The sequence below is a fragment of the Cheilinus undulatus genome, linkage group 9, assembly GCF_018320785.1.
Source record: "Cheilinus undulatus linkage group 9, ASM1832078v1, whole genome shotgun sequence".
In the NCBI taxonomy this organism is placed as follows: Eukaryota; Metazoa; Chordata; class Actinopteri; order Labriformes; family Labridae; genus Cheilinus; species Cheilinus undulatus.
Window position 1 is genome coordinate 12,084,150 of NC_054873.1, and position 23,161 is coordinate 12,107,310.

At 38.1% G+C, this 23,161-nt stretch overlaps 1 protein-coding gene across 1 annotated transcript in view; it reads right to left on the reverse strand.

The window, feature by feature from the left end:
• LOC121515536 (F-actin-capping protein subunit alpha-2) overlaps window positions 1-23,161 on the reverse strand; it is a 36,627-nt gene that overhangs the window by 2,182 nt on the left and 11,284 nt on the right. Inside the window, exons 2-9 of the mRNA XM_041796358.1 lie at window positions 14,936-14,999; window positions 12,219-12,270; window positions 11,936-11,999; window positions 8,011-8,217; window positions 6,155-6,234; window positions 1,661-1,739; window positions 1,302-1,373; window positions 1,023-1,085 (exon numbers count right to left, since the gene is read on the reverse strand). Coding sequence (XP_041652292.1) covers window positions 1,023-1,085; window positions 1,302-1,373; window positions 1,661-1,739; window positions 6,155-6,234; window positions 8,011-8,217; window positions 11,936-11,999; window positions 12,219-12,270; window positions 14,936-14,999 — 681 coding nt within the window. The remainder of the gene's footprint in view (window positions 1-1,022; window positions 1,086-1,301; window positions 1,374-1,660; window positions 1,740-6,154; window positions 6,235-8,010; window positions 8,218-11,935; window positions 12,000-12,218; window positions 12,271-14,935; window positions 15,000-23,161) is intronic.

A 23,161-nucleotide genomic window follows, 5' to 3' on the forward strand; every position in this document is an offset into this window, starting at 1 on the left:
CTGACTTGAAGGGGTGAACATTTATGCAGTCACATATTTTACATGACATATTTTTATTTAACTGACATTACCTTGTCGAAATCTGTTTTAGATTTAACTTTAAAGAGGTTTTTTGATAACCATGTTTGATCTATAAAATTAATAAAAGGGTAAAACATCCAAGGGGATGAGCATTTTTTGTTGGCACTGTATATAAAAATGCCAACAACTTCGTCTTTAAAAGAGCCTGAGACAACAGCTGTGACTAAAATATATTTAGTCCTATAAACCCCTGTGGCTGAGGGTTTTAACTAGATTCTAAGCTTCCTATTTAAAAAATGTATTTTATTGCTATTTTCTACCTGCCATTGTCTACTTGTATTATATTAATGTCACTATACTTGCAGGATCTTTAGAGTATTTTGGATTTTTTGGAGTCTTAGGTTAGTTCTAGGTTGCTTGTTGAAAATCATATTTACAACTATGATTTTTATTATAATTGTATATTGATGTCCAGGTCCCTACTTACATGCTTCCTTTTAGCATATTGGGAGTCCAACTTCACTAAGGGCTATTTTATGAGTAACTCAGGATTAATTGTATCTACAATGTAACAGATTTTGCAAATAGACTGAAACTGAACTGAAACTGAATTCAGTATGTTTTTGGAAAGTCAAATAAGGTCTGTAGTTGTTTAGAGAAATTGCTCATCAAAGTGCAAATGACTTTATTAAAATGAAACATCCAAATGTATCCGTATGACTCAGCTTTTCCATTCATTTTAGCCTAAAATCTTATCACCCTTTGGGAAAATACTAAAGTGGAGGTTTGCAGCCTTAAAGTGAGAATTTTTATCATTTAACCCTGATAAAAGAGAAAGCCTTTATTTCTCCTCATCTTTGATAACTCAGACTATGCACACCACCTGATAAATGAGCCACATTGAGTTTCACATGAACACGAACCCTGATTATCATCAACTACATCTGTTTAAAGCAACAGAACCAAACAACAGAGAATATCAACATGACATTTTGACCTACCTGATAGTCGTTCTCTGCAGCCTCCATGATCTTAACAAACTCCTTTGCAGTTGAAGCCTCGTTCTGGAAGATGAAAATGTCCAGACAGTTATTTTCAAGAACAAAGAAGGAAAATAGTTAGAGCATTTTTTTAAAGGTAGGACAAGAATGTGGCTCAAATGTACAATCATTGTTTCTGAGATTAACAGAGTGGGTTCAATAGAATTTGCAGCTTGCTGCAGCAAAAAACATAACCTACCAAAGCATTTAAAAATTTTAAAAATGGTTAATTGCACTTACAGAAACTGACATGGACTCCTGGACCTCTTTATGGCTAACCAGCTGAACGTTGCCGTCTTCATAGTAATGAACCTGGAACAATTAAAGTTTTAATTCCCTTCTTTGCATACATAAAAATCCTTCTGTAATTTAGAATAGTTTAAAAAAGGTATAAATTGAGTAGTGAATGTTGTGAGACTTGATGGTAACTATATTCAAAGTGGTCTACAAATACAAAAAGATTATAAAAATATATAGTATATAGATAAACTAAATAAATGAGGCAATAGGTTACTAGAAAGAACACTTGATATCACAGTAAGTCTTGCATCTGTGCATTCATTGTGCATAAAGTCACTGTTAGATTATCAGCCAAACACCTGGATTTTCATGATTCCTGCCACTTGAGTAGACGAGGGGGAAATGGTAAATTTCCATTCTGACCTCCAGCGTCCATTCCTGTGCAAAGAGAAACACAAGGCAAAAGCTGGCATTCAGTAAAACATTAAAACATACATCTTTGACAATGTAATACAGGGGTGTGAGTGTTAAACTGCCCCCTATTTGAACTTGCAACAGTATTTATATCGGTTAGTCATCCTTGAAGCTGCACGTCTATTTCAGGAAACGCAAATATTTAGGACTCTTTGCTCTCATCAGCCTTAAGGCTGAGCAGTTTAGTTATCTTGACTTTACATAGAGAAGCAAATAGAGATAACAAACACAACAGGATGTTGTCATTTAGGCTGCCTCATGTCACTACTTTTATCAGTATATATTTGAGATAAACTGATATATTTTATATAAGAGAACTCCACAAGACACCTCATAGTTTCTTCCACAGTTTGCTGCTCATCTGTACTCATTGGCACATAAGATAGTAGTGCTACTATGAATTCAGTTAAGATTAGCTGATATATTGATTTGAAGCAAACACAAGATACTTGTGCTCCTAAAAAATGACAAGCACTCAGCGAAGCATTCCCACACCCAGTTAAAACCTTACAATTTTCCTCTACAAGTCAACCTTGCCAACTGTTGGTCCAATTAGTCCCATGTGCCTCCAGTGTCCCAGAGTCACACCCCTCCATGCTAAATCTCACTGTCCACCATGCCAGCCAGGAGACATTCTCTTTCTTAACTACCCTCCAACATGGCCAAAAAGCATTGCAAACTTCAACAGACCCCGGCTTGGGTGAGGTGCCCTGACTGGGGCTTGTAGCCCCCCATCAATAGATACCCAAAAAGTTTGATCTATCTTCTTTCTCACATTCAGAGTAGACTGTCCAGCCTCATCTTCTCATTTCCAAAAACTAGTTTTTAACACTATAAAATGGATTTAGAAAGCTGCATTCTTGACACTTAATCAAATGCATCAGGTAGTTTAATTTAAGTACAACAGAGACATTTCCAGCTGTTCATTCTTGTTCCTGAATGAATCAGAAAATCCAGAGGGAAAATAATGTTGCCTCTGTCAATTATAGTTTGATAATCTTTTCCAAAATTAACCCAGTGTTTTCTCAACTGAAACATGGCTGTAATATTAAGGAGCCGTGAGACCATTACACCCAACAACCCATAAACCCAGCAGAAAGTCAGCAGCAAAGAGGATTGTTGCAGTTCTTATCCAATTAGATTAACCTGATCAGAAACAGCTCAGCAACGCTTCTGAGGACCAACAGTTTGAACACCCTGGTGTTAAGTGCTAATTAGCTTAATGTCTTGTATAAATGAGACAACATTTCACACTTCTGGGGCTTGTACGGTATCTAAAACTCTTTTTTTCTTTATAAATGAAGATTGATTTAGAGACCATAATTGAGTTTTTTTTTTAACAAGCTGTTGAACTTAAAGAGGGGACTTCTGCTTTTAAGTATAAACAGTAATCTGCTCCTTCATTGTAAATCTCTTCTCAGACTGGAGTGGCTGTTCTGGGAACAAACAGCTTTCTTTTTTGTGTTAACAATGGGTTTTCCCTTAGAAAAACATGTATTTCTGCTGAGAAAAATCCAAATTTTACTAAGAAGAATCATTTTAATTATGTTTTCATATTTTACCAGGCCTTAGCACAATTGTTTCCCTTTGCCCTTTCTGTTGTTGGTCTGATATAACATTTGAAACATCTGTGCACATAGCTGGTTTGCAAATCCAAAAAAAAAAAAAAAAAAAAAAAAAGACAGAAGAGATAACCAAAGCAACCACTCAGGTCAACATTTACATATGCTCCATGTGGACAAAGGAGTCTATTCTGCTACCATAAATGTTTTATTACCTTTAAATCATCAATAATGACCCTCTCTCTACTTCAACATTCACTACCATGGACTCTATATGCCATAACCTAAGAGATAAATCAACCTTTTTATGTTTTCACAGTGTTATTCTGCTGCCCCATGAAACAGAGGAAAAATGATGCTTTAGTCTCAGGTTAGGTTTCACTTTTGTTTGCAGTTAGAAGAGCACACGGCCAGTGCTGCAGTATAATCTCGTCTGCTGTATTCTATGGAAGGATATTATCCTGTTTACCCAAGCTATCAAAGGCCATATCCACAAGTTTTTTTCCCCCCAAGTTTTAGTCATCGTTTTCTATACATTCTTAGAACAGTCATTTTCTGGACATAAAGCAAATTTGTTTGTTTAGCTGCTAACTTATGTGTCATTTAGCCTGGATAATATGCAGGACTATGCTGTTTCTCGTGTCTCGTTTGAAGAGTGTCTTATGCTCTTTTTAGCATATTCCGTTACACATATTGTTTGATTATTAACTGTATAATGTTACAATGTTACAATGTCATTTAGCAGACGCTTTTCTCCAAAGCGACGTACATTTGAGAGCAAGAACAACACAAGCAATGATCTAGACAAGAAGAAACAACATCAGTAAGTGCCATCAAGTGCTTCAGGTTCAATTGGACGCAAGTGCTGCCGTGTAGAGTTTAAGGCAGAGTACCTTAAATATACGTTGTTTATGTAGTTTTTTTTTTTTGTTTTTTGTTTTTTTTTTTTTTTGTTTTGGTTTTTTTTTGTTTTGTTTTTTGTTTTTTGTTTGTTTGTTTTTAGACAGCAACAATGAATCAAGGAAAATGTGGGATCACTAATTGCCATTCATTAGGCTTCACAACAACTATTTACCAAGTACCAAGTGCTGGATCATTCCCAAAGAGCTGGGCAAAGAAATCCCAGAAGTAGAGCAGGACAGTGCAAGCTAACTATAGTTGGGAAACTCATTCAACCACTGGGGACAGCAGTGGAGAATAGTCTGGCTGAGACTCAATCTACTACTGGGGACAACAGTAGAGAATTGCCTAGCTAAGTGCAAAGTGTTCTCTGAAGAGCTGGGTCTTTAGCCTTCTCTTGAAAGTAGACAGGGAGTCTGTAGATCGAATGGAGTTGGGTAATTCATTCCACCATTTAGGGACAACAGAGGAGAAGAGTCGAGCTAGTGACTTAGGAGCATGATGTGCTGGAAGTACCAGGCGCCTTTCGCTGGCTGAGTGTAGTGGGCGAGAAGGGGTGTAGACCTGGATGAGGGACTCCAGGTAAACAGGAGCAGTTTTAGTATAAGAGTTTTACAGCCATATCCCAGCCTACTTTTTGATCTGAGTGTCTTCTCTGAGCATTTTTTTTAGCTAGTTGGAGAATATATATATATATATATATATATATATATATATATATATATATATATATATATATTTATATATATATATAAAATATTCCAAACAGACAGGAGTCTTTTAATATTGCCATGTACTTGTACACGGTTGCTTTCACAACTCTCACAAATCCACAGGAATATTGCTGACACCACCTCTAAGAGCAGACTCAGACACTGCTGAAGTATGGTACACTTGTGTTCACACTGATCAAATAAACCAAACTTTAGGGTTCAGAGTTCTCGGATCCAGGTCTTGGTCCCTAATGTGAAACCATCCTTAACCCTCTAAGCCTTAAGCTACTTTTTTTTAAGCATTTTGTCTCATCTTATTGTCTTAAAAAGCTTGTACAACATCATCCCTGTGGTGCACAGTCAAGCTTTAAACATCCTTTTTAGGACAACCTGGGCTTTAAGAATGGTTTCTGCAGTAATGTCACAGCAATATTTAAAAGGCTAGGAAGAAAAAGGAAAAAGCTAAATGGAAATTAAACTCTAATATTTTTATGTGTGTTACACATTAAACAATAATGACTAAGACTTTTATGGCGTAAACTTGTTCTCCCATCTCCTGGGGACCAAGAACTGAAAAAGCAACCACTCTGTGTTTGTGATTAAAAAAAAAAAACTTCAAAATATTAACATATTTAAAAAAAATCTTTGGGCTCCTTTGTGTAAGCTTTCTTTAAGCCATTATTCAAAGAAGTCCCTTTCTGCAGTGACACAGAAGGCAACATCACAGGCTCTCTGTCTCTCTTTTTCTCAATTCTAAGCTATTCTGGCCCTCTCCTCTAGGGTAGATATGTACAGTTTGACAAAGTATGACACAAGGACGGAACAGCCTGCCATCGGTTGTCCCAGTCACAATGCATTGTGGGATACAAAACAGGCAATATGGCAGATAGCATTAGCCGCTAGCAGCAGAAATGATCGAAAAATTGGTTGAAAACGAATAAAAGATGTTCAGTGTCGGAGTTACTGGTGTTGATTTAATATTTACAGACCCAAGAAACTCGCCCAAGTTCCAGGCTCCCTAGAAAAGCTTCTGTAAGGGCTATAAAGGCATGGATAGCGTCAGTGGAACAGCAGAAAAACTAAGCAGATATGATTTGTGGTTCAAAAGTTATGTAACTTTTTATATCCTGTGCTTTCGCTTGTCATATATGTCAGTCTCAGAAGGTTAATCACAATGATTGTTTAGTAACTTTAGCTGACATACCAGAAGTTTTTGGGTTGAAACTGATGGCACTCGATGCACACGATGATGGTTTGTTGTCCGTCAATGGTTTTCCCATAGATCTGAAGGCGGAGGGAAAAAAAGCATTTAATTTACAACAATAAATACAAGGGTTTTTTTTTTTTTATCACAGTTAAAGCCTGATTCTTTTTTGCAGCTCTACATATGAGGCAACCTAAGGAGGCAGCCATTTTTGGTTTAAAGCCTCAAAATACATGCTGACCTGCAAAAATGGCAGTAATGTACAACACGTGATCAGCTCTGCAAACCACAACTCCACAGAATGACTCTTCTGTGTCAGTAACAGAACTGCACTATTCTTTTGGCATGAATAAAACAGCGACAAAAAAGCTTTGAGTCGCCTGCAATGATTTCCCAATATTGGTGAACCATTGCTTCATGCACTGCTCAGAGTGGGTGTAAATAAAAAAGAGTTGTCTGTCTTTGCTCATGGTTAACGTCTAAACAAGAGGAGAGAACAAGACTAAAAACTTGTGTTCTATTATGTCAGTCAAAAGACAAAAAAAGTTAAAATAACGCACTTATTGTCAAAAAAAAAAAAAAAAAAAAACAACCAGTAAATTTTCACGTCCAATAACAATCTTCAAATAAACATGTCCATGTAAAACATCCTGATGCTAAGAAGTTTTCGAAATAAAATCCCCTTTCATAAAAGGGGAAAAAGGTTGGTGGTTCTAACATGAAAGCATCTTTTTAACAGCATCGCCTCGCTGCATGCAAGCCTCACATCATCAAGTCCAATGCCAAGCCAAGACATAAACCTATTCAAGGGAGCAACAAATAATGCTGCTCTGCTTGGCAGTCGGATGAACGAGTCTGGGTTTGGCAGATGCTGGGAGAACATAACCTGCCTAACTCCACTGCGCCGACTGTAAAGTTTGGTGGAATTCGGGATGATGGTATGGGGCTGCTTTTTTAGGTATGTGGCTAGGTCCCTTATCTCAAGTGAAGGACAATCTTAATGCACTTTTAAATTCCAACATGACTGTGCCCCAGTGCACAAAGCAAGGGCTATAAAGACATGGTTTGATGGCCTGCACAGAGGCCTGATCTAAACCCAATCGAGCATCTTTTGGATGAACTGGATGGAGATTGTGAGTCAGGCCTTCTCCTCCAACATCAGTGCCTGACCTCATAAATGCTCCATAGAACAAATGGGCACAAATTCCCATAGAAACACTCCTAAGTCTTGTGGAAAGCCTCCCAAGAAGAGTGAAGGCTGTTACAGGCATATTTAAATACACCTAATAATGTATTTAAATACATATCAAATTACATGTATATAAATACATCATTACAGCCCCTGTTGGTCTGATTGGTTTGCCAGGCAGATGAATATTCTTGTCTATATATTGAATATCAAGATCATGGATTATGACATATGGCTGTATCATTTTTTGCCCTATTTAAGCTTTAAAAAAAATCAATAAAGTACAATTTTCCAGGAATGCCCCAGACAACACCCCCTTTGTAACACAGCAAAGGGCCTTTATCAGATGGGCACTGGCTCAGTCAACATCAGCGAAGTATGATTATAGCCATAAGTAACTGTACTTACATGATAAATCTTTCTTTATGTGTGTAATATGTTTCTGGTGTTGGCATTGCATCTTCCTTTATCTGTATAAAATTCCTGCTGTTTTGCAAAAAGCAAAATAAAACATTTCGAAAAAGGAAAAAAGAAAAGAAAAGCCGTATATTGAACTGTGGTTAAACTGAGTCTTAGTTGATGTTAAAGGCAAAACTAAGAAAAAGGAAAACTTCCTGACGCTGACTGATAATTAAAGTGACTGTAGAGGAGTGATTTAGTGACATACGGTGCAGACTCCATTGGGATAGTGCTCCTTGACATAAGCTCTGACGGCACAATCCACTGCGCCCCTCCAGCCCTCCAGGGAGCCGTCCACATCGTGGGGCCGTGGGTCGCTGGCCTCCTTCCTTAAATGGTCGAACTTGAAGGAGATCTTGTTCTTGGGGTCCAGGACCCGTCCGTTACCGAGGTCACCATGCTCTGTGATTAAGACCTGGGAACAGAGAAGAGAAAAGAGAAGAAAAAGCCGGACAGACAAGGCAAGAACATGAAGGGACAGAGAAAAAGTGGAGAAGAAAAAAAGTAAAGTGAGGTGAGTAATAAAGGGTGACAAGAACACAGACGTCAGCCTGAACTTTCCATCTTCGTCTTCCACCTCAACACTTAGCTCAGTCTGCTGGGTGTCTGACAGGGGAATTTCAACCCGTGATACAGGAACACAGGGACATGATGACATCTTTACATAAGATCTTGCAATTGTTACTGAAGCTGACACACACGGGCAAACATTCATTCAGCATCGTGTCCCCATAAACTCAAAGACGCACACACAACGACGTTACAATAACGGCGTGTTTGTGATCATGGTTCCGGTGGAGATAAGGGAAGCAAAGGCGCTTGTTTCTTCCTATGGTGCAATACTCCCCACTGAACTTTACAGCCTCTGAGACCAAATATTAGTGCACTTATGACAATGACAGAAACTTGTTTTTTGCTTTACCTGGTCATGCATTCTTCATAAATTTTTCTATATGTGAAATTTTCTTAACTATGTAAAGCACGTTTTTCTTTGTAACATTAAATAGTGTCCTTCATACTTTAGAAAGTGTCTTTTTCATACCCCTCTATTCTTTAGCACATTGAATTAAACTGTTAATAGACTATAAGAGTGTTAATCAACTTAAATGCTTTGTCAGACTAGAGAGAATAATATTCTGTTCTTAATCGCCTGTGCCATTTTAACCTTCTGAAACATTTTCTAGATCTGTTTTACTACTTTTCAGTCAAGTTTGTTTGTGAAGAAGCTGCACAAAAACCAGTACAACAGGACAAAGAAATACGGTAAAGTGCAGAGAATTAACTTTACATTGTGGATTTTTTCTACAAGCATGTACAGTGATTGTTTTACTTACAATTTTTTTGCATTCTTAGTGTACTAGAATAAACTTATCGTTTTTATTATCCATCAACCAACAGTTTTTTCATAGTTTTACTGTGTTTTTATCTTTGTATTATGTTAATGTGCTATTTGCTCCATGTGTGGTAAATGTATGCATTCCACTGCATTTTTACCTCCTACTGGATCAGACTGGTGTGTCTCCATTTGTTATGTTTGCTATTATTTTGATCAAGACCCTCCTGGCAGTGGAGTTCACATGGTTTGTTTTTTTGCAAAATGTCCAGTAAATATCATTATCAGTAATGACACTTTAAAGTCAGTCTGCCCCCTCATACTGTAAACATTTCAGCCATCACTCAGCTCTTAGATTCATTAAAGGTGAGTCACTCCATTTATGATTGTATTCTAAATGGGAAGGTTGGCTTGGCACCTCTGCATTGTTTAGTTTACTTTAGTTTTAGTTATTTATTTATACTATTATTATTTAGTAAGGTAAAAAGTCATCATATTTACTTCTTTATTAGATGTATCTTATATTCAACACTACACACACTCTAGTACTTGGCTAATGCTCATAATCCCACCAACACATTATTTGGCAAAAATAAAATACCATCTTATCTGCAACTTTCAGCTGAAATACTTTGCAACAAACGTTCAAACTACACACATTTGCTCCTAAAGATCAACTGAAAACTGCATTAAGTAACTCCTCTTCGTTTCTATGTAACTGTTTTAATTGTGTTGATTGCCAGTCTATTTATTTACATGGTTTATGTGCATTTATGTTTTTATTGTGTGCTCAATGTCCTTGATGCAAATGCAGAAAGAAAGCCCTCTGCATCATGAGAGACACTTTTTATTGTGCTCATGGCCTGTTTTATCTGCTGTGGCCGAGTAAAAGATATTACTTCATTAAATCAATGACAACCAGAATGTGTAACAGCTTCTTTCCACAGGACACATGACTGTTAAATAGCTTACATCCTGCTGCTGGAGTCTACAAAACATGCTGCTTTTTACATGTTCTCTGTACAGCATTCTGCACTTTGATGCCTAATTCTCTCATTATATTCTTGCACCTATTGCACTCTCTGAAGCATAGCATGTTTCTCTTAACATTGCTCTTATTGTTTTTATTGTTGTTTTTGACTTGGATTGATTTTAATTAAGTGTAATGTTACATATTTACTGTTAACTTACTTCTTAGCACACTGGTCCTGAGCAATGCGATGTTGCTCTCTCTATAAACTATAAAAGTTAGGAAATTTGTGTTTCATAGATTACTGTTTGTTGTAACAATACTTCTTGGCAATAAACATCACACCACTGGAAAGCCTGTTTGTTTCCCTTTAAAAGGTGTCACAGTTGTATAGAACATGCATTTGCAAAAAGATGCATTTTGCTGAGTATGTGGTTTATGCCCATGAAAAGTTTGCCAGATCTTCTCTGCCAATGCCAAACAGCTTACTTTCCTGTAGCCAGGGACTCATATTTTGAGTGCCACTGGGTGCTGACAATCAGGTGCCTGATTGGGACCTGTTATGTTCAAAAAGGAGCAAAGATTCTGCCTACGGCAGCTGGATCATAAGGTCAAAGTGTGGAGAAGATGCGGAGAACGGGTGCTGATTGCTGCACTGATAGAGTAACATCTTTTGGTGGAGGCAGCGTGATTGTGTGGGGCGGCATCTCTCCCACTGGAAAAACAAGGCTTGTCATCATTGGAGGCAAACTCAATGCAGAGAGATATCGAGATGAGTTTCTGCAACTTGGGGAAATCCCATATCTTCACAGTCTGGGACTGAACTCTATCCTCCAAGATGACAACGCTTGTGGAGAGGACAGAATGGCCTGCCTGCCAGCAGTCCTGACCTCAACCCCATTGAACACTTGTGGGATCAGCTTGGGCATGCTGTTCTTGCCAGAGTGACCAACACAACCACCTTAGCTCACTTGCAAAAAAGAATGGGGTGCCGCCCCACAGCAGTGTGTGACCAGGCTGGTGACCAGCATGAGGAGATGCCAGGCTGTTGTGGTTGTGTTTGGTTCTTCCACACGCTATCAAGGCTCCTATTTGTTCAATGAATAAATGTTTAATTGCCTTGTTTCTTCAGACTTCAATCATCCAAACAATCAAACAAGAGTCAACGGCAGAATAAGCTGTTTGGCATTGGCATTTGGCAACTCTTTCATGGGCGCAATCCACATACTTAGCTCTGCTGCTCATCCCACAAATGCATGTTCTCTACTAGTGTGGCACCATTTAAAAGGGTAATAAACAGGCTTTCCAACGGTATAAGATTTATTGCCAAGAAGCATTGTTACAACTTAGAAATGACCTACCAAACACAAATATCCTTACTTTTTGTGCCAGGTTTACATATTCTGCTTTACTGTATATTCAATGATAATATGTTTTGTGGAAAGTGTGTTATATGGCTTTGAAGGTGCTACCTTGTGTCTGAAATGGCATTTATGTACACACCAAAGTCAAAGACAAGATGCAAAAGTAGACAAGACAAGTAGACATTTCTATTCTAAACTTCTTCTATTCTCACTCAGTTTTTCTTTGTCGATGTAAAGCAAGTTGAACCACCTGTATGTTTGTTACTATTTAAGGAGTCCCAAGTGAGAAGCAATACAAGAAGTGAACTATCAACAGCTTCTTATGTAACAGGAACTCAATGAAAAACACGTCGCAGACGAGTGCGCTGAATGAGGTGAGAGTGTGAGGTGCAACACGACAGTGAGAGTCAGCGGATTCAGACACATTACATCATCCCATTTCCATTCAGCTGTCCCATCATCGTACCTGTTCTTCATAGCCCTCAATTTTCACCGGGGTAAACTGGTCCAAGTTGTACTGTGCAAATGCACTGCAGAGACACAGGAAAAGAGACAATCCAAACTCAGTTATTTCTCAAAACAGAATTCCAGGCTTTATATAGGTATAGAGATCAGTTCAATAAAAATAAGCAAAGGTGGCATGACCATCACATACTTTTGAAAAGTAGCTGTAGTTTAGGGTTATTATCATTTTTCAGAATAAAAAAAACATATTAAAACCTTGAAATATGGGCAGAGGGATTACTTACTGTGCTGCACCTTCCCTGAGAAGATTGTCATTGTTGAGCAGCAATCGAACATCTGAGGAGAATAATGGTAAGATTATAAAAGGAGAGAAAGAAGACAGCTCCAGCAGATTAACACCATGAAAAACATACAGCAACACAAAAGACAGCACTGCCTGCAGTCAATCTTTGAGCATTTCTGCCAGGAGAGTGAGACAGACATGGTAAATTAGCTCAGTGGAAAAGGCTGTAAAATCACACAGAGATGAAAGGGGACAAAGTGGTGAGATGGGACTGTGTTTTAGTGTATACGTGTGTGTGTGTGTGGCTGTCAGGCTGTGATAAGAGGCAGACAGACAGCCCGCTGGCACTCCTATAAGGTGACGACATTCATCGAGGCAGGACGAGGCTTTGACGATGCCAAAACATAGACACACACTCTCTGCAGGGGCACTACTTTCGCAGTGTGGTGTCAACACTGACGCTGCAGGGTGAGCTGCTGCTCAACCCAAACATCATCGGCTCATTTTGCTTTTCCAATGCCTGCAGAGGTGCAAGAATTTATACATGAAGAGAAACGCTTTCCATTTTAGCTCCTGTGTACACCAGAATAGAGCCGAATCTAAAATATAAACTTTATTTAAGGTTTTGTGATACCAGAATGTCAAACTTGTTATGATACTAGTTAAATAAATTACATTTTTTGATACCACTACATAAAATCGTCATCCTGGACACCTAATCCTGGGTATTTTTTGTTTTCAATGATCATACGTTTAAACAAGATACTTTAATGAAACTGCCACATTATTTGTGCAATTTAGACACTGAGCAGGAGTTTGCTAGCAACATTTAATGGGTCGCTAAAAGGATTCTTTTACACTCTCAAAACCCAATTTAAAATTCTTCAAGACTTTAACCCGATTTGAGAAAACTAAAACCACTTCTTACATGGCAAATGGTCAAAAATGAAAGCTATGTGACATATTTTAGCAAGTTTTTACCAACCCAATTCCACCCCAAGAAAATGCTGAGCATCAAACACTGTATTCCCTCCATTCTGGTGAATATCTATGAAACAATCTGTGGTGGAAATTCAGTTAGAAATACAAAATTATTGATTAATAATCAAAAAAAATGCTACTTGCTTTTAAAAGCTCACATTCTAACTAGCTTGCTTGTAAGATCTTTCACATGGTCATTTTAAAACTAAGCAGTTTAAAGTTAAATACAAACCACTTACTAAAAGACTTTTTACTGCTTTTGTACCCAATAAAATAAAGACTTTCTAGAGTTAACCTTATAAAGTCAGATATTAAATAGTATACGATATTAGCAGCCTGATATCGATATCAGCAGATATCAAAATTTCTGCTGATATTTACATCCAATATTTTGGCCTTAAATAGCAGCATACAGTGCTTAACAAATTTATTAGACCACCTGTCATATTTGTCTCAAGGCACCAGTGCTTTAATGCGGACTCTTTCATTATCAGTGAGCTCTCCACGTTTTACCATTTTGAACAGGAATGAGGGATTTCAAACTGAATTCACCCAAATTTGAGCCGGCTCACTGGGCTTCTCTGAGAAGTCAGAAATTAATCAAGCATAACATTCAACCACTAAAACTCATTTTTCTGTTCAGGAATGCAAGTAAATAAGTATCATTTGACATATTAATCAATAAATAATAATGTGCTTTACTATTTTTTCAGTTTTTTTGTAAATCAGTAAATTTGAAAATTCAAGGATAACAATAATAATTATATTTTAGCATTAAAATTTCATTTGGGTTAAAGAGCTTCTACATATTTGTGTATTAATCATTGAAGAAACATAAAAAATGATTTTGGTAATTACCAATGCTGTTAATTTAGGGCAACTGTGGCATAAACCTTACTTTGGTAAGGGTTAGGGTGGTCTAATAAATTTGTTATGCACTGTATATCAGCTGTAAAATTTGGCCATATAGACCAGTAAGTTAGTGGAGTTTTAGGCCACATCAACAAACCAACGTAAGTTGGGATCTTTTTCTTTATTCATTCTCATTATTTAAACTTTTGTGTGTTTTAAGAAAAAGAGTTTGTTTCTGTTTTCATCCTCAAACATTAAATTGTGCTCAAAGGACTGAATTCTTAGTTATGTAAAACATATCTAAATGTCAGTATCGATATCAGTATCGGCTAAAATGAAATTGTAAATACTGGCAGATCGTATATTGGCAAAAATCCAGTATCGTGCATCCCTATTAAATAGTATTAACAACTGATTTCACCAACATTAGGGGATTAGCTTGTTATTGTTGTGCAGAAAGACTTTTAATGCAAGGGCTTTTATTTTCAAATGATACATGCTTAAAGTTTGAAAAACTTAAAAACTCACTGTCCCATAGACAATCATATACGCAAAATAGAATGATTAAATTGAACACATTTATCTAGAAAATAAAGATTGGATAAAGACATGTCTGCTCTAGAATTTAAAACCTCTCACAAGACTTTTTTAGACTTTTAAAGCTCTTAAATTTCAAAGTCCAATTCAAGACTTTTTTTTTAGAATTTTCAAGGATCCATGGGAGCCATGTATATCAATACTTCATCAAGACAATAGATTTTAACAAGTACAATTACTTGAGCGGGTTTCTGTTTTGGGGGTAAATCATGTCCAGGTAACTTTATTTAGACCTTGTTTCTGTGTGGAAAAATGCATCTCATGTAGAGAAAGATGACCAGTACTCACCGTTGAATACTTCATTGAACTCTCCTGGCGGGGCATGGATGACAAAGTTAGCTGCTATGCGTACCTGAGGACAAAAAAAGGGGGGGGGGAGTCAAAACATGCTGAAAAGACACAAAACCAGAAAATGTGCCATTATGAAGAAACTACGCAGTTCACAAATAGATTTATTCAATTTTCTTGTCAGCTGATTAACATCTTTTCTGCCAATTTCAATGTGGATTTCAACACTGGATTAACACTTTAACTGACAGGAGCTGCTCCAAAGTTTGGGAGCACCTTTCATGGACTATTTCAGCAGAGGAGGAGCTGCTAAGGCCAGTGAGTGCATAGTACTCCCCCAGCCCAGGTTTGTTTAGTTTCTTTTGGCCAGGCTGTCAGTTGAAGGTTTAATTCCCATTTTGGTTTAATTTGATTCACTATGTCGTTGTTTTTTGAGCTCTAGAATTGATTAGCAAAATTTCTTGAAAATTGTTTTATATTTTTGGTTGACTTGTGGATGTTTTTCACATCCTCCTCAGTAAACAAACCTACGTGGCATGCCGTCTTGACATGAATTACCCTGATATTAAGGCACAATTATTGTAAATGGTTTTAATGGTAATTGAAATAAACACAGTATAATAACAATGGGGAAATTTCATCACAGTTACCTATAATACTGATAATCATTGCATCTCTAATCTGACTTATTGACAAAAACTTCCCTTTAGCAATTAATTCTGGCAAGAGCCAACATCTGTAGCAGATGTTTATCTATTGTGCTGAATCAATTCAATGCTGAACTCTAACATCTAACAGATGATTCAGAGAGGAGATTTATTATTGGGCAGAAGATGCAACTTGTTGGACAAACTCTGATTGGTTGTCTGGGAGGGTTACAGCAAAAGAAATGATGAAAAGTTCATTGGAATCAACGTCAACCATCAGCTAAAATGATATTTTGAACATCAGTGTAGGCATCTGCCTTTAATTTTACATTACAGAAGCCCTGTATGCACATATTTCATTTTACCCTTTTTCCTGTGAGAAAAGTAGATTGTGGCTGTTTTCTAAAGATCCAGAAGAATTTACACACTATCATGGGTAAACCTGCTTGGTTATCCCAAGATAAGATAAATAAGTATAGTAAATGAAAAAAAAATATACTTATTAGCTCTAAAATTGAGGAAGATACATGGAAATATGCCCACTCAGGGTTTCTGTATGTTATATTTTTAGTCACTTGTTTTAAATACTTAGGTATTCTTTTGAAGTAAACACAGAACACTTCCGCCCTACTGAAATCATAAATACTCAGTGAAGAAATCCTTAAAGTTAGTTATGCCCTTTGATTGGCCTCCACAAGTCAATCGTTTGGACCAATGGGCAGCTAAAATCCAGCACTTCACCAGGGTCGTCAAGTGGAAACTCCCCTTAGCCAGTGTTTGGTTTACTTAGTCACATGGAAACTCCAGAGGGCTGAACAGTGAGCTCCGCCCTTCTCCATGCGATCTCCCCACCAACCATGCCAACATGCAGACAAACCTACCCAACCACACAGCCATCGCTAACACCTTCAACAGGCCCAGGCTTTTTTCATGCATGCTGCAGGTAGTGACAACGCTAATGCTATCTAACCAAGCACTATTCCTAGTGCCAACATTACATATGAAAAAGAAAGTAAAGATCAGAAATTGTTTGATTCCTTCAGTGCTTCTTAACATTATTGTTCATTGAAATAAAAAAGTGACAATAAGTATTAAAAAGTAGAAAAACTTGGCAACCCATGCAGGCTCTAGGTGTTCTTCTTTTTAATTCTTGGCCTTCAGAAACAGAAAAAAATCCTCTTTTCAATCATTAAAAAGGTCTGACTCCTTAACAGATCTGCTCAGGTTTTAGCTGCACCCACAGCACCAACTAGATTCCTGAAATTTCAAGCATCAGCATTATTTTTTATGCTCTGTGTCCAACAGAGGGTGTACTACGACTGTGTCAGTGCCTTACAAGGTGGAGTGATGTACCTCAATGTCTGTTTCAGTCTAAAGCACATCTTTTCCCCCTTCCTCACTTCTCTTCTTCTTCTGCTGCTGCTGCTGCTTCACCACAACACTTCCTGTTTCCAGGCCACATGTCAAACCGACAGTGAGACGACAGCCCCTCCCTCCCCCGCGTGGTTTTCAACCATATAAGGACATAAAAATGTGCTGAGGACTCTAGTACACATTCTCTCTCTCCGTTGTATGTCTACATCTCAGTACCTCTCTCTGAGAGTGGCCAGGTTTCCCGTTCATCTCACTGGCTGCTATCAGAGAAGGTGTTCATATCTATGTCTATGTGAGTGTCTGTCCCTGGGGCCCCTATTAGCAGTGTGTGTATACAAGTGCTGTGGCAGCGTGTGGAGCTGCAGATTGATTCTCGCTAATGAGCGGTGCTGGGAGAAAGGAGGCACTAGGGGAGGAACATGTGTGTGTCGTGTGCGTGTGTGTGATGTTGAGATCAAAGTTGATCTGCATAAGTCTAATCCTCTGTCATGAGAGCATCATGACCCACTTAAATGAGCGATCTACCATTCCCAACACAATGGAGGAGAGCGTGTGTTCTTGTGAGTGCGCCACACGTGCACAGGCTTTGTTAAGCAGCTGGTGGAAAATTGTGTTTGTGAGCTGGAATCCCTGTGGGAAGAATAATTTGCATCAGGTCCCCCTCATTAAACTGGATGGCAGTGTAAACAGACTTTCCACATGCAGAGAGCATCTCCGGAACACTGATCCGGGAACTAGATTCACAAATTAGCAAACTCAAGTTGTCCACCAGTTATCCGCTCAGTGGCAGAGGAAAAACTCCTTAGATCTATTGGATGGGATCACATGGTAGCCAACATTATGGTACAATATATGAATAGTGAACCATGATCAAAGAACTTCAAATGTCCTTAATTGGGTCTGAGATTTGCCGTACTCGAGTACAACCTGATGAGCGGGAATGCAAACATAGAAGAAGTGACTGAAAATTGTCTTTAACTGCACAAAAACGTGTTCTGAATTCTGTAAAAAAAAAAAAAAAAAAAAAAAATTCTAAAAAAAGACTGCTGCAAAACCACATTGGGCTGGAATTCAAAACTTCATGGCAGCGCCGCCCTTGGTTTAAAATAAGCCTAGTCCCGAGGATTCCTGAAGGTGTGGAGGAACCAAAGAGTCTTAATCTGATTTAAATTTTGGTTCTGATCTGGACGGGGAGGCAGTACTTGAGTATACATGGCTAAAATGAACGAGTACCTGAGTTCTCACAGATCAAAGTAACTATTTAAAAACATCACACAGGAGGCTGCAGGTGACCTGCTAAATTATCTCTTAAGGTGTACAGCTCATCAGCATGTAACTCACAGCTCTGAATGAAGTAACAATAGACACTAATATGACCGAGGTTATTAACTAGGAATGCACAATACTGTCAACATGATATCAGCAGATATATCAGCTTCAGAGCTAAAAATATTGGAATCGGAGGATATGACAATTTCTGTTGATATTTACAACTGGCATTTTGGCTATAAAATCCCCCTATATCAGATGTAAATATTAACATTATAAACAAATAAGTATGTGGAGTGTTGGACCAACAGACCTATGTCAGCTGTCTTTTACACTTTAAAGTGTGTTTCAAGGACCGAAATTTGTTCACTTGTTCATCCTCAAACTTTAAAATGTGTGTTATAAGGACCGACATTTTAGGTATAAACTAATTTTAATATTCATATCAGCCAAATTCATTTTTAAAAATGGGCATAAGAGTATAGAATTGTGCATCCCAATAATGAACTGTATAAATGTAAACAAAACACAAACACTGAGCTCTGTATTATGAATGCAGCAGTCCAAATGTTATTTAGCCATCACTGTCACCTCCTTCAGCCCAAAACACACTACTCTGAAAGAAAACAGCTAACAGCTTCATCTGACTCCATGGAGAGATCTGTCTACGAGTCTGTTGTACCTGTCACCTCATCGACATGCTGCTCTTTCCTCATACATCTGTTTCACTCTTGAAGCTGCTGATAGCCATGATGGTGGCTTATTCTCCACTCACAATGCTCACTGGGCACTGAAGCCTACTGCTACCACAAAACTTCACACGAGCATGTCTCTGTAAGTTTTATTGGCAGGCTCATCTTCACTGCTCTGGAATCATTACAAACAGCGTGTGCTAACCGGCACTAATGGCTAATGTTTTTGTTTTGCCTTTTGACTCACATGTCCCTCAAGTGTTAGGGTATTAGCTAAAATCAAACAATGCAGATACCTGCTTTTAAAACCTCAGCAACAAAAATATTCTCCTGCACACCCCAAACTGCTCGATTTAGCCTAGTAATTCTACTTTTTCAAACACCAACCTGCACATAGGAAAAGGTTTACTAAAAAGGAAATGCATACCAAAATGTGCCACTGTTTATTATGATCGAAAGCAAACTAAATAGAATTTACCTAAAAAATAACAGAGGGCTTTCTCAAAATCAAATATTTCCTCCGACTTACCATAAATAAACCAGAAGAAGCTCATGCAGTGATTCTACTCTTCGTGTTTTCCTTTTATTTCATATTTAGGCCATTTATGAGTGTCTGTGTTTATGCAGGGCTGTGAGGCTTTTATCCACCTGCAGGTAGAGAAGCTTTTATGGACATAATTGTCCTCCCTCTGCTCTCTATCTGTCTGTAACAGACACTAACGTTAGCGCGCACATTTTTAAAAGATGCTAAGGAGGCTCGGTTAAAAAAAAAGACTTTCTGACTGGTGAATAAAACAGCTAGGATGGAGGCTGCGACAGAGGTCAGAGCAAGCTGCAACCTCCGACCCTCAAAAATGAAGCCAAGGTGGAAGTGCAGAAAATTGCAATATCGCAAACCCCCTGTATTCTCATTCCATGAAAGTTTTTCTTAATATTTCAGGCTGCATTTACACATTCACTCGTCATGACTTCTTATGCACATTTTACAAGGAAGTTGGCAGGAAAAAATTAAGTTATATTGAAAGTGAAAAATATAACTGTTTACATTCACACATGCAGTCCACTTAGAAAGTTCGGACAAACTTTTCAGTTGTCTGCATGTATGATAACCGCTAAATACTCATGCAAAACAGTCAAAGGTTTTATGGTTTTATGAATAAGGATGTAACTTCACTACTGTTTGTTTATACCTCAAGTGAACTTAAAGGGAAAGGAACAAAATTTTTATTGATGTTAATACGTAAAGTGCATAAAGAGAAAAGGAGTAGTAGATGCATTTAAAGGAGGAGGAGTAGACGGAGGAAGAGACTGAGTAGATATGGATACTCCATTAGCCATTTATGGGAGACGCTGACTGTTAGAAGCTAGTAAAAAGGAGGTACACTTCCTCTTCTAAGTACCTCGAATCAGTTCTACTAATGCAATGAGACACAGAGAAGAAGCACTAAAGAAACTATAGCATTTATTGATGTTTTTAGTATCTTAAGTTCAAGTTAAAAAGCATTCTATGGCTTCTTGAATTAAATATACTACTGCTATGTAAAGCTAGAGATGATGCAGTGTGGTACAGCAAGTATAGAAACCACAGACACACTGTACTGACAGGAACAAGAAACACGACATTAACACTGCAAGCCCTCATGTTCAATACAGATTTATCACTCAAATCCCCTTTGTTGCCTGTTACTTTCGTTTAACGTGGCCTGTATTAGATTTCTGAGTGAAATTGGCCTGCATGTGCAAAAGAGCAAAAACAAACACATGAATAACAGCCACTAAATTAAGCATGGTATAAGGATTCATGTTGAACTTGTCTTGATCTGAAGAGGAAAGTCAGCAGATCTATGAGCAGAAGATCAGAGGAAAGGCAGAAAGAGAGAGAAATTTTGATGGTGGCTTTTTGTGATGCAAGGGATGCAAAGTCAGAGCCAGGAGTGATGGAGTGGGATGTCACTGGCTTCACAGACAGACATTTATTTCTTCCAATATTTCAGACTGTCAGAGGATACCACGACTCCATCTGCCTCTGATTCAGGATTAAGTATGAAAGTGGCCCTGATCTGGTTTGACAAGATCACATTCCTTGTGACTTTTGCTCATCAAGATATTCTTTAAAAAATCTGATCCAATATGATATGAGAAAAAAGTAAAAAAAAAAAAAATAAATAAATAAATTAAAAAAAAAGAGAAAAACAGATTTCACTCAGTTTGCCTGTGGGTTGAATGCAGTCATAGACGAGTCACATAAAATCAAAGAAAATTAAGGTACAACTGTTCTAAGAGTACAGCAGTAACAAAAAGTTTATATCAAATACACTTACTAATCTACAGTCAGTGAAAAATCATTTTGAAGAGGTAATTACCGTAAAGCAAGGATCTGAATATCGAGCTACAAGGTGAATATTTGCTTCCAGAGTCAGTCTGTCACACTTGAAGTCAGGCTTCTGGGACACTTTGAGCTCTGAGACCTAGTTTTGAATACCAACTGCCACCAAGCGACATGAAAGGCCGAGCTCGAGGCAAAGAGTCTCTGTGGAGGATTTTATTAACTAACTCAAAGTTCTTGAGCTACCACATAGGCTTCCCAAAATAGTTTGACTGTGATAATGCATGGAATTTTAACTTCTAACTGACAAACATAAAGCTGAACAACCATCAGCACCTAAACAATGGAAGCTGTAAATCGCAAGCATTCCAGATGAAAACGAGACACTAATTATTTAACCCAAATATAGCCTGGCTTATACACCTGGGTTGATACTACATGTAACAGCAGTCTGTGCCATTATGATGACCTCATACTTGGGCATACATGCAGGAGGATAGTGCAATTTCTGTGCCAGTACTTATGTTTGCAGGCAGCAATGTCTTAAAATAGATGCTTCCCAAGAATACTAGGACAAATCAAAAAATAGAATATCCTTATAAAGTTATTTTTTTGCTGTCATAATCATAAAAGTGAATCTTTAATATATTCTTTAATCATTTCGACACATTTTTGTTTAAATTTTGATGATTACGGTTTACAGCTCATGGAAATCAAAAATCCACTTTCTCAAAATATTAGAATATTGTAGGAAAGTCTAACTTAAAGAAGTTTCCTGTGCCTTCATTCTCTCATTCTGGTTCAGTACACACAACCACAATCACAGGGAATACTGCTGAATTGACTGTTGTCCAGATGACAACTCCTCCATGAGGAAGGTAAGTCACAGAAGGTCACTCCTGAAAAGGAAGGCTGTTCTCAGAGGCTGTATCAAAGCATATTCATGGAAAGTTGACTGGAAGAGAAGAGTGTGGTAGTAAAAGGTGCACAAGCAACAAGGATGAGCTCAGTCTTCAGAGGATTGTCAAACAAAGTAGATTCAAGAACTTCGGGTAGTTTCACAAGGAGCTGACTGAGGCTTTAGTCAGTAGATCAAGAGCCACCACACACAGGCGGATCCAGGAAATGGTCTACGAGTGTCGTGTTACTGGTGTCAAGCCACTCCTGAACCGCAGATGTTTGAAGCTTCTCACCAGAACTAAGGAGAAAAAGAACTTGACAATTGCTCAGTGGTCCAAAGTCCTGTTTTCAGATTTTTCGGATGTTTTCATGTGGAAAGCAAGGTCCCGAAGTCTGGAGGAAGATCAGAGAGGCAGAGAGAATCCAAGGTGCTTTTAGTCCAATCTTTTCAGTCTCCCCAGTGAGTAATGTTTAAGGTGCCATGTCATCTGCTGCTGTTGGTCCACTGGGCTCTATCGAGTCAACGCTGTCAGTCGTCTACAAGGAGATTTTTGAGCACTTCATGCTTCCATCTGCTGAGAGGCTTTATGGAGATACTGAGTTCCTTTTCCAGCAGGACACCTGCCCACAGTGAAGCCAAAACTACTGGTTTACTGACCATGGTATCACTGTGTTTGATGGGCCAGCCAACTGGCCGGACCTGACCCCCACAGAGAATCTCTGAGGAAATGTCAAGAGGAAGATGAGAGACTCAACAATCCAGACGAGCTGAAAGCTGCTATCAGAGCAACCCGGGCTTCATAACACCTCAGCAGTGCAACAGACTGACTGGCTCCATGCCATGTCACATAGATGCAGTATTTTATGCAAAAATTACTGAGTGCATGAATGAGCATACATTTCCAGACATTTAGAAATCATTTTTTTTGGATTGAGGTTTTGTGATATTCTAAGGAGATGGTGGATTTTTGATTTTTTGTGAGCTGTAAGCCATAATCATCAGGATTAAAACACTAAA